Consider the following 13,253-nt stretch of genomic DNA (forward strand, 5'->3'; position numbering starts at 1 on the left):
GAAATATAGTTTTCTATAGGGAAAACACATATAGTCTACAATTATCAACTTATCAATCAAATGTTAAAATAACCCACAATTCTCTATAGGCTCTCATTTCCAGTAACCTCGTTTGGAAGTGTTCTACTTCACACAACTTTCAAAGTTTTCACAAACTACCCTTACAAATAGAAGCAGTGATTTTTGTTATGAAAATAGCAAAATGGAATTTTAGGTTTCTTACTGAAACAAATATAAGACTTAGGATATAAAATTGATTGAGACAGATGTAAAGGTCATTGAGAACATCATTCCTCTCCACAACACAAATTTGAATGTGACACTCATTTTAAGAAACTGATATAGAGGCCTGGGGATATAGCTCAGTTGGTAGAGTGCTTGCCTTGCAAGCACAAGGCCCTGGATTCAATCCCCAGCACTGGGAAAAAAGAAAACAAAGAAAAGAAAAAAAAAAAAAAAAAGAAACTGATATAGGAAGAAAAGGGAATACTGGGAAAAGAAAAGCTGATTCTCATAACTACAAAACATCTTTACACGGAAATGCTACAGAATATCACTTTTTACTCAAGCAAAAGTTAATATTGATCAGCAATTAGAATTATTTATAAAGCGCTTCAAACACAGATCTAAGTAGTATGGAAGACAGGAACAATTTTCATTAAAAAAAAAAATGCAACACTGGTCATAGTTTTCACCTTGCATATAAGGAATGAGGCTAAATCCCCAAAAATCAAAGGCCAAATGTTCTCTCTGATATTCAGATGCTAATGCACAATAAGGGGGGAGGGGAAGAACAGAAGTTCATTGGATTAGACAAAGAGGAATGAAGGAAGGGAGGAGAATGAGAATAGGAAAGACAGTAGTGTGAATCAGACATTACTTTCGTACGTTCATATATGAACACATGACCAATGTACAACCATAAGAATGGGAAGTTATACTCCATGTATACATAATATGTCAAAATACACTCTACTGTCATGTATATCTAAAAAGAACAAATTCTAAAAAAGAATAAGGCTATACTGAAATAGCTCTATGAGTTACATTTCTATGAATAAAATTGGTTCTCAAAGGCAGCAAAAACAATGGAATACTGTCAGTCATCTTCACTCAGTATCTAAAAACTAATGGCCTCACTTATTGTTGTGAGGGTAATGCCTCATGTATCAAAGAAATCAGATACATACCTTCATTGCAAGAGCAATTAAGGCTCCTTCTGTTGGTTTCCCCATTAGAGTGTTGTTCCTAATTACAGCATCATTGCACACACAGCCCGCCTAAGAGAAATACATACAAACTATGAATCCATCATTGTGTCTTAAGTTATTATGAAGAAAGATACCTTCTTGGAGTACAAACTATTTACCTCAACAATTCTGCTAACAGCTGGATTATAGAATCCATGAACAACATCACCATCAACAATCACTTCCCCAAACTGATTATAGCCAACTCCAGTAACCTAAGGAACATAAAGTGGAATCAATAATACATACAGTAGATATGACACTTATGATAATCAAAAACTATCCTGAGCTGTGTTCACAATGTTGTTAAAGTATACACCTAGAAAAGCAATAAAAATTCGTCTTTTAAAGAACATGTAATAGTTAAAGAAAAAAATTCTAATTTTCACAATGATTAACCTAAGGTACTATCTTCTACTTATAAAAAGTATATATAAACCATAAAAATCTCTATGGATAAGTGAGCTTAAATTTATGTAATACTACACTTATGTAGCATAGTTCAAAATGCAAAGGACTCAAATCCATTACCACATTCTAACATCTGACACAAACCTATGACCAAAATAAAAGCTGAATTATTTTCAGAAACATTCAGGCTCAGAGGCATTAAGAAATTTACCTTAGTACTTATAAACTACTTTAACATAGTATATGACATGCCAATTTTAAAAACATAGACAAAACAAGCCAGATATTTAATTCTATATGGCTGGAATCGATCAAGCCAAACAAAAGTAAACTTTACAATAAAAATAATAGTTTAGCAAGAAAATAAATACCTAGTGGTTAATGCTTGAAATATAAAATCATAATGTTAAAAAAGAAACTAATACCTACCTTTCATAACTTGGACCATATAAGCACATATAACCCCAAGAACTCTTCTGAAAGAAGGAACATTCACCAGCACAGCTTTGGGTGTCCTTGACCAAATCTCACACACAAAACAACACTAGTCTCATTTTATGTAAAATGGACCTAAATAAATCCAACTGTCAAACTGTCTAATTCTTACTTTCCTCAGTAAATTAGCTGTAAAAACATTTTAAAATACTGTACCCATATTGAGTAGTGTTAAGAACATTCCAGTTGAAAATCTTGCCAAGACTGAGAGCAAAAGAAACTTGTCTTTAACCAAAGTCAGCAAAAACCACCACAAAGAGAATTGCACTTGAAATTATCAATATATAATTTTTAAAAATATCATTTACTCATTCATTCACTCGTTCAAGTATTTATTACTATGATACAGGTCCTATGCTAGTCAACATAGTTCCTGTTCTAACCCATATAATAACAGGAAAGAGAGTAAATTTCACCTAGGATAAAGACTAAAAAATATGGAATGCTAAGTAAACACATAACGTAGGGCCAGTTGTTGATGGTCCACAAAGCTCTTCTGAACAAGTGAGGCTAGAATTTAAGTGCAAAGGATGAATAGACAGAAGACTATCTGAAGCAGTAAGGACAGCAGCTAAGGTCCTAGGAGGAATTTTGTCACATTGAAAGAACTGTGAAGTCATATATTTGGGGTACAGTAACCAAAGGGGGCAGCATATATGGCTGAAGAAAGAAAAAAAAAAAAAAAAAAAAAAACATGTAGGGTCTTGATATCAGGATCTTGACCACAAGGAAAAACTAGTGAAGCATCTTTCACTTAGGGAGTGATATGTTCAAAATTCAGCTCTAAAACAACCCCTTGAACTGCACAGAGTTGAGTTTATCAAGAATGGATACAGAAAGATTAGCTGAGAGGCTTTATTAGAAGGCCATCTGAAACATGATATACTAGGGAAGTTGACTACAAAATAAATGGCTAGGAAAGTTATTGAGGTGAAAATTGGCAGGATTAGGTGACTGACAGTGATTAAAAGAGGGATATGAAGGAGGAACTAAAGTTTCTGAACTGAACGAGCATCCAAGTGAAGTGAGGTGAGACAAAGACCTAGTAGTCACATGAGAAGGAAATAACTCTGCTACTAATTAATAGACCTTCTGATGCTAAAACATTGGAATTGTCAGGGATGTTAAATACCAAGTTTCTTTACAAAGGTATGGTAGTGTTAAAAAAAATACTATAGAATACCTCAGCATGCAGACCCTCTGAAGTAAATATGTGAGTGACAGTCATTTCATTCTTCGTTAGTGTTCCAGTTTTATCTGAACAAATCACATTACAGCAGCCTAGAGAACAAATCACTGTGTTACCAAGAGATTCAGGGAAAAATCCAGGTTGAATTATAAAATAAATCAGACTCTGGAACCCTGCCTCAGTCTGTGAATTTTATATAGATTAATTCATGGATAATTTTAAATTAATTTCTCACATGATGCTTATTTTACTATAAAGTAATTTTTTGAAATTAAAAATAATTAGATATTCACCTTTTCTTAGTTTCTAAAAAGCTACTCCATATTAATTTTATGCTATGATTGTGTATAATATACTTTCTAGAGGGGTTGGAGGGTTCCTAAATATATATTCACATAATTTTTTCAGTAGAAAATTTTCAAAGTATTTCACTTTCTCTACATTAAAATGCAAACTAGAAATTAAATTTAATATAATTTTGAACCTAAGTATTTTTTTAAATTTCACAGCATATCATGAATAAAGTTATGTTACAGCAATATATGACTACTATGTACTAACTGTTCTTACAAGCAAATTCAATTCATGTATGACACTTTGAGATCTGTAATTACCAATTATTTTCCTCAAGATGTTAAAAGAAAAAATTCTATTCCTCTTACTCTAAGATTTAATTTGCTGTTGATTTTTTACCATGATTTAAGCATTAGAACATTCTACAATGCAAAAAAGATTTTTAAAACCATACCCAACACTACTGTAAGTCAAACATCATTGTGTAAGCCTCTAAGACAAAAACTGTAAAACCCAAACATAATTCACTGATGACGTGAACAAACACATCATTACATAAGAATGCTTTTAACAACAGACTTACCCAGAGTTTCAACAATAGGCAGCTTTTTCACAATGGCCCGTTTTTTCACCATTCTCATAACACCAAGGGCTAATGTCACTGTGACCACAATGGGAAGACCTTCAGGAATTGCTGCTACAGCCAAACTATAATCAATATATACATAGTATTAAGATGCAGGTTAATAGTAAGTATAACAAAAATTTGAATTTAAAAATTACTTAAAACAGACTCCCAAAATTAATTCTGCCAACTCCCTAAAACAGACTTCTCAAAAAGGAAAGGAAAGTCAATTTACTGGACAACCTTTAGCTGCTAGGTTAAGTACAATGGTTAAAAAAATATAGCTTCTGACATGAAATTGCCTTGTTTGGCATCCCTGGATTCACTGTTTTTACTTGTGAGACCTTGGACTACTGGCTACTTATTAATCCACCTATGTAATTTAGTTTCCTCATCTATGAAATATGAATAAGAACAGATGTTAAACAAAAACAACAACTCGTGGGGCTAGGGATGTAGTTCAGAGGTAAAACGCTTGCCTAGCATATGCTTAAGTTCTGGATTCAACCTTCAGCACTAAAAAAAAAAAAAAAAAAAAAAAAAAAATCATGAATGTTTACAGCATTATTCACAATGGTCAAAAGATGGAAAAGGGCCAAGTGTCCATGAACTGCTGAACGTATCATTCAGCCATATAAAGGAATAAAATACTAATACATTTTACAACAAGGGTAATCCTTGAAAACATGTTAAATAAAGAAAGTGAGACACAAAGGTCACATATTATGTAATTCCATTCATATGAAATATTTAGAATAAAAAAATCCCTAGAGACAGAAAGCAGACTAGTAGATTTTAGGGACCAGAGGCTGGAGAGAACAGGAGTGACAGCCTAATGTGCACAGAGTTTTCTTCTAGGATGTTGGAAAAATTAACAAACTAGTAGTGGTGATTGTAAAACACTGTAAATATACTTCGGTGAACTGTACACTTTAAAATGATTGATGGCATATATACTTTATCACAATTATTTTTAATTCACTATTTCCTCTCGTTACTTAACAAAACAAGTTCCATGTTTCACTGTGCCATTCCAAGTATAAAAGTACTCCTATCCTTCATTTTATCACTATTTCCTCTGGTGTTTCTACTTCTTGATTTCTAATACCTACTTTTTTTCAGTTATGATTTAACTTAATGTTATTAACAACCTGTTCTATAGCCATAAAAAACCTTTTTATGGTTTGTTTACAGACTGATTATACAATTTGAAAGTAACCCAGAACATTTACACAGTTATTACCTAATAGTATACACTGCAAAGTTACAACATGTGCTATCATTAACACTTTCTTCTCTCCTTTGGACTACTCTTTAAGAATTTTCTAGTTCAAATGGAATTCATTTCTCTTAATATTTTCACCTATCTTCATTAAGTCAGAAGTGGACATCATGATTTACAATCTACATTCAATGAACCCTTTATACTTGTCATTTTATAAATAATTTATAGAGGAATAAACCTATTGTAAAAATCTCATTAAAATTTTCAATTTCATTTTAATCAAAAACTATCATGGATTCTCAGCTGAATTCTACAAGACCTTTAAAGAAGAACTAATACCAATACTCCTCAAAGTATTCCAGGAAATAGAAAAGGAGGGAACCCTTCCAAATTCATTTTATGAGGCTAGTATCACTCTGATACCAAAACCAGATAAAGACACATCAAGGAAAGAAAGCGTTAGACCAATATCCCTGATGAACATAGATGCAAAAATCCTTAACACAATACTGGCAAATCACATACAAAAATATATTAAAAAGATAGTGAACCATGATCAAGTGGATTTTATCCCAGGGATGCAAGGTTGGTTCAACATCCAGAAATCAAAAAATGTAATTCATCACATCAATAGAATTAAAGTTAAGAATCACATGATTATTTCAATACATGCTGAGAAAGCGTTTGATAAAATATAGCACCCCTTCATGCTTAAAACACTAGAAAAAATTGGAATAGTAGGAACATACCTCAACATTGTAAAGACTATCTATGCTAAGCCCACAGCCAACATCATTCTTAATGGAGAAAAACTGGAAGCATTCCCTCTAAAAACTGGAACAAGACAGGGATGCCCTCTTTCACCACTTATATTCAACATCAGTCTTGAAATAATTGCCAGAGCAATAAGACAGACCAAAGAAATTAAAGGGATACAAACAGGAAAAGAAGAACTAAAGCTGTCACTATTTTCTGATGACATGATCCTATATTTAGAAGATCCAAAAACTCAACTAGGAAACTTCTAGAACTAATAAATGAATTCAGCAAAGTAGCAGGCTATAAAATCAATATGTGCAAATCTAATGCATTCTATTCATAAGTCATGAATCCTCTGAAAGAGAAATTAGGAAAACCACTCCATTCACTATAGCCTCAAAAAAAAAAAAAAAAAAAAAAAAAAAAAAAAAAACTTGGGAATTAATCTAACAAAAGAGGTGAAAGACCTTCACAATGAAAACTACAGAACATTAAAGAAAGAAATTGAAGAAAACCTTCGAAGATGGAAAGATCTCCCATGTTCTTGGATAGGCAGAATTAACATTGTCAAAATGGTCATTCTACCAAAGGCGTTATACAGATTCAATGTAATTCCAATTAAAATCCCAATGACATGCCTCATAGAAATAGAGAAAGCAATCATGAACTTCATCTGGAAGAACAAGAGACCTCAAATAGCCAAAACAATCCTGAGTAGAAAAAGTGAAACAGGAGGTATCATAATCCCAGATCTTAAACTATCCTACAGAGCAATAACAACAAAAACAGCATGGTATTGGCACCAAAATAGACAGGAAGACAAATGATACAGAATAGAAGACACAGAAACAAAACCACATAAATACAGTCACCTCATACTAGACAAAGGAGCCAAAAACATACAATGGAGAAAAGATAGTCTATTCAACAAATGGTGCTGGGAAAACTGGAGATCCATACGCAGTAAAACGAAATTAAACCTCTCTCACCTTGAACAAAACACAACTCAAAATGGATCAAGAACATAGGAATTAGACCAGAGACCCTGCACCTAGTATAAGACAAAGTAGGCCCAAATCTTCATCATGTTGGTTTAGGATCAGACTTCCTCAACAAGACCCCCAAAGCACAAGAAATCAAAGCAAGAATCAATAAATTGTATGGACTCAAACTAAAAAGCCTTTTCTCAGCAAAGGATACAATCAAGAATGTGAAGAAAGAGCCTACAGAGTGGGAGAAAATCTTTTCCACATGCACTTCAGACAGAGCACTTATCTTCAAAATTTATAAAGAACTTACAAAACTTTACACCAAAACTACAAAGAACCCAATCAATAAATGGGCCAAGGAACTGCTGGACAGACACTTTATAGAAGAAGACATACAGGCAATTAATAATTATGTGAAAAAGTGTTCAATATCTCTAGTAGTTAGAGAAATGCAAATTAAAACAACTCTAAGATTTCATCTTACTCCAATTAGAATGGCTATTATGGAGAACACAAACAATAATAAGTGTTGGCGTGTATGTGGGGAAAAAGGCACACTTTTACATTGCTGGTGGAGTTGCAAATTGGTGCAGCCACTCTGGAAAGTAGTGTGGAGAATCATCAGAAAACTTGGAATGGACGCACCTTTTGACCCAGTCATCCCACTCCTCAGTTTATACCCAAAGGACTTAAAATCAGCATACTATAGTAACGCAACCACATCAATGTTTATAGCAGCTCAGTTCACAACAGCTAGATTATGGAACCAACTTAGATGCCCTTCAACAGATGAATGGATAAAGAAACTGTGGTATATATACACAATGGAATATTATTCAGCCATAAAGAAAAATATGGCATTTGCAAATAAATGGATAGAATTGGAAAATATCATGCTAAGTGAAATAAGCCAATCCCAAAAAACCAAAGGCCAAATGTTTTCCCTGATAAGTGGAGAATAATATATAATGGGGGTGGGGGGTGGGGGGTGAGAGAAGAAAGGGGGAACTTTAGATTTTGTAGAAGGAAATGAGAGGGAGGGGGGTATGAAAAATGGTGGAATGAGACAGACATCATTACCCTATGTACATGTATGATTACACAAATGGTATCAATCTACATTGTGTACAACCATACAAATGAAATGATGTACCCCATTTGTGTAAAATCAATCAAAATGCAGTATGTAAAAAATTAAAAGGTAAATAAGAAAAATTTAAAAATACATACTGGATTTGGATATGTGTGTGTGTGTGTGTGTGTGTGTGTGTATACACACACACATATGAATGAAATGGGCAACATCCTTTGGATTCATCAACTAACTATCATTCACAAACCTGGAATACACAGATCTTGTAATACTGATTTCTGATTTCAAAAAAACATTTCTAACAGGTTCTAGCTTATCAATCCTGTTTCTTCTTTTTGCAGTTGTCCTGTCACAAAGCAACACTTCTGAAAATGCTGATGGTTCTAACTTTGCAGAAAAGAGGACAGTCACCTTGCTTCATAAATACAAAATATTTCCAATTTTAGATCTATGAGCACCTAAATGAATTTTTCCTTTTCTGCATGTTTCCTTTTATCACCTTTATATTCACAGTCATCAGCACTTCTTCACTTATATGTAAAAAGTATGACATAATTGTTGGTAAATAAGCATCATGAAGATGAAAGAATACCATCATATATTTTTTAGCAAAGAAGGATGATCCAGATTCTCCAAGGAAAACACTGCATGAGAATGTCCTTTCTGTAGAATGACTAAAAGAGAATGTTTCTTTTTGTCCTTAGAAATACACTGTTTATGCATCAGTCTACATGTCTGAGAAAACTTAGAGAGTATCATTATCTAATAACTCATACTCTTGAGATTTCAATTAATTGATTAATTTTACCCATATCATTATAACTTTCAGAGTTTTTTACCTATCTCTCTGCATTCATCTTCTGATTTGTCTAATAACTGTGTAGTCTTCTCTGTTGATCATCATTATGGGAGAAAGTGAAAAACTGAATTCTCAGCTTTGCTTACTCACTGACTGCTACAAGAAAAAAACTACAAAGATTGTTTCCAGACTTCCTTTATACCTATTTAAATGATATTCTGAGCAACACAATAAAGAGAAAGGCTAATACGATAGTGATAATTTACCTTTTTTTAATTACATCAATCATCTAGGCGATTCCATCATCTGCTTTCTTATTCTTTTAGTCATTTTTAACACATTTGGAAATAATTATTAACATAATTCTTCAGATGATGAAATACCAAAATATTTCAAGAAATAGGAAAAATTAGATCACTAAAGATATCATAATGTATCTTAAATTTATATAAGTCCAATGGACCCAAAGTGGTAATTGCAAAATAGAATGAATTTTATTCTATTAAAAAAGTGTTAAATTTTCTGTACTTTGGGAGATGTTGAAAAAAGAATAAAAGTCACAATATGTGCATCTTTACAAACAAAACTCTCAGAAAATCCTCAAAATTTAAAACTGGGTCCAATCACATGCCAAGGGTGAATATCTCAAATTCATGCCACATTTTTAATTTATTTCATCTTTATCTCATGACATTTTTATACAGACTCTGAGAGTTTTGCACTGCGTTTTTGGTTTGTTTCGTTTTGTTTTGTTTTTAAGTTGTAGGTGGGACACAGTAACTATTTATTTTTACGTGGTGCTGAGTTTTTTTTAATGTAGTTGCTTCCTTATTTGTATTAACTGAATTATCTCTTTGACTAGACATAATCTACAGATTTATAATCATTTCCCTCTAAACCTTTATACCACTGCTTTGTTGTTGTCTAATGCAATCTGATGTTTCTATAGATGGAAGAGTTAATAAAATACTTTTTCCTTTCTTCATTTAGTTAACTCTCTAATTCTGTTCCCCTAGTGACCTGATAAGGTAGTATGTCAAGTACATTGTTAGGCAACACCACTTATGATAGAGAGATCCTCTGACTAATATACTGTCCCTGGACTAGGAAAATCAAAACTATATTACAGGAAGCTCTAGCTCTCCATTTACTGAGAACAAGTGACTCTTATAACCACATATGTGCAGGAACCCTGGAAAGTTTGTTTCAACAAATGTTGGTTCCTGTGGGACAAGAAGTTCATTTTAACCCAGGTGGCTCATGAACTCACAAGGGTGACTCATTTGTGTGTGCTTGAGTGAACTGCTGGCATGTACTACTGTAAGAACTCTCAGAAGAGGGGTGGCTGAACTTAAATCTGCTGTGTTCAGGGCACAGGTACCAGATGTGGTCTATGAAAGTGCTGTGAGTCAAAATGTTTAAGTAGAACCTAGAAAGGCCCTGTCATGGGAATTTCAATTGCTAAAAATAAGTCTAACAACAGCCTAATTATACTTTCTTTGCAGATGACCTGACTTGTTTTCCTTAGTTTCACAATGATGTATGTAGAATTTTTTCCATTGTGCTTGGCAAATTCTTTACTATGTACAAAGACTACTTTTTACTTTAGCTTGAGAAAATACTCTTGCATTCCTTCTTTTTTAAAATTTTTTTGGTTGTCATGGACCTTTATTTTATTTACTTATATACAGTGCTGAGAACTGAACACAGTGCCTCATACATGCCAAGCAAGCGCTCTTCCACTGAGCTACAACCCCAGTACCTTGTATTCCTTCTTATATAATTTTCCCTTACCTTTTTGAAACTCCTACTGAAGTAGTATTTCCTAAAATTATTTTTGTCACTTTTATCTCTATCTTTTAGACCTTTTATTCTGTTTTTGAGAAACTTCTTCAACTTTATACTACAGTATTACAATAGAATTTTTAATTTTGGCCATCAATCTTAATTTCAGAAACTTTTTTTTTTCTCTGATTCTTCTCTACAATACTCTGTTGCTCTATCATGAATGTAAGAAACTTCTGAAAATAGATATTTTATTTTTAAATTTGCCTTCTATTCCTTGAATTCTTTTTCCTCAGAGACTGATTATTCAATTTCTACACTGTGTTCTCTAACTTTCATGCTGCTAGTTTTCTATCTGGCGATCCTTGTCTATTTATATATAAAAATGCAATAGTTGGTTAATAATTCCAGACATCTCCAGTGTCATATATGTAGTTTCTCACTTACCTAAATATCATTTCAATATATGGCTTTTGAACTATTTAAAAAGAAATATCATACTCTCTGGGATCCAGACAGTAGTGACCTCCACAATGAAATGTAAGCTATCTCTACCAGAGAAGTTAAGCAAAAAGAAGCTTCACTTATAAACAAAGTATCAGAACTTACCTTACACTAATAGTAAACATTTCCAGGATATCTTTCCCTAGTAACCAGCCAACCAACATGATGATACCTGGAACAAAATTAGATAGCTATTTTTCCCTTTTCTACAGAATCACCTAGAAGGGATAGAATAACAAGATGAGGACATCTAAAAGATTCCTTCATATGAAATGGAAAGTAAAGCAAAATCACAATTACAAAGGTTTTGCAAAATTCATTAATCAGGGGAATTTAAAGTTAACATTGCTTAAAGCTAATACTGTGCATGTTTTACCTCTGGTTGCCACTGCTCTCCACCCATCCCTCAAGCAATGACTGATGGTTAACAAAACATTACCAGAAATTTTATACCACAGGAAAAAAGGACAAGACAGACCTATAAAATACATAGGTCTTCTATTTTCTATCAACTTTGCAAAAACAAATGTTGTAATTTTACTTTTCTTTTCAGAACTCAGTATCCAGATATCACACATTGAAGTTGGTACAAACATTAAAATTTGTACTACATATGAAAGAAGACTTAGGACCTGGCTCACAAAGGACACAACACATTTTAACATTTAAAATTAATACTTTCAAAGTATTTTTAAAATGCCTAAGATAATTAACATAAACCATACTTTCTGCTTTCACTTTTTATCTTTAAAAAGAATAGGGCAAAAGGTACACCACCAGGTTTTTTTAGGAAATGTCACATTTGATAAAAATAACTACCTCAAGATTATATTTCTAGATCAATACTGAAATTTAAGATGAGTTTTTCCCATCTTTTTATAACTATAATAATCCAGAAAACGGCCCTCTAAAATCCAACCCAAACACTATCCTCATAAATAAATTATATTCAACAAATTATACTAGGAATCAGAAAGCTATAATCTGTGGGCCTACCTGTTTTTGCAAATAGTTTACTGGAACACAGTCATGCCCCTTTGTTTCCTACTGTCTCTGATTATTTTCATGCTGGTGGCAAAGTTAAGTATATCTGACAGAGTCGTATGGACCAAAAGCCTAAAATATTTACCATCTAGGCCTTTACAATCTATGCCTTGACCCCAATCTATGTCTTGACCTTCATCCTATTCCAAAGATTACCCTGACAAGAAAAATTAGGCCCAATGTTTTTTCCTCATATAAAACAAGAAAATCTTAAAGGTTGAAGCATATTTCATCACTAAATTTGAAATGGTTTTATGACAGTGTTAATATAAACTGAAAAGATTTAATTGGGTAGAATATCCTTCAACTTAATATCTACAATCATCAAATTAAAGTAACTATGAGTGCAAAGAGCTGAAAGCAAAAGCAACTATCTTCCTATCTTCTATCTTATGTTTAAAATTACAGCAGATTATCATAAATGTGTATGGATATAAAGATAGAAAAAATAGCATTAATAAAGAATTATGTAACTGAAATTACATAACATAAATATTGCACTGCTGACACTAAAACACTATGATAGCTATAATAATTAAAATGGTAGAATTCCTAACAAGAAAAAAAAGATGTCTCTAAAACTAATGCAGGTATTTAATGAGTATTAATAATTAACTTGAGTAAAAATTTATAACTCTACCTTCAGCTGTAAATTTTAAAATGAATTTTAAATAAAACAGTAAACTAAGTATCAAAAATTAAAACTATTAAGAGGATACAGGAGTAGCTCAATGGTAGAGAATTTTCCTAGCATGTGCAAGGCCCTGGATTTAAACCCTAAATAAATAAAT

The 13,253-nt window shown here is 32.6% G+C and overlaps 1 protein-coding gene across 1 annotated transcript in view; it reads right to left on the bottom strand.

Annotated features, from left to right (window-relative positions):
• Positions 1 to 13,253, bottom strand: part of Atp2c1 (ATPase secretory pathway Ca2+ transporting 1) — a 129,731-nt gene that overhangs the window by 28,377 nt on the left and 88,101 nt on the right. Inside the window, exons 11-15 of the mRNA XM_047563250.1 lie at positions 11,524 to 11,590; positions 4,223 to 4,347; positions 3,340 to 3,437; positions 1,370 to 1,465; positions 1,191 to 1,280 (exon numbers count right to left, since the gene is read on the bottom strand). Coding sequence (XP_047419206.1) covers positions 1,191 to 1,280; positions 1,370 to 1,465; positions 3,340 to 3,437; positions 4,223 to 4,347; positions 11,524 to 11,590 — 476 coding nt within the window. The remainder of the gene's footprint in view (positions 1 to 1,190; positions 1,281 to 1,369; positions 1,466 to 3,339; positions 3,438 to 4,222; positions 4,348 to 11,523; positions 11,591 to 13,253) is intronic.

Source organism: Sciurus carolinensis, chromosome 9 (genome assembly GCF_902686445.1).
Source record: "Sciurus carolinensis chromosome 9, mSciCar1.2, whole genome shotgun sequence".
In the NCBI taxonomy this organism is placed as follows: domain Eukaryota; kingdom Metazoa; phylum Chordata; class Mammalia; order Rodentia; family Sciuridae; genus Sciurus; species Sciurus carolinensis.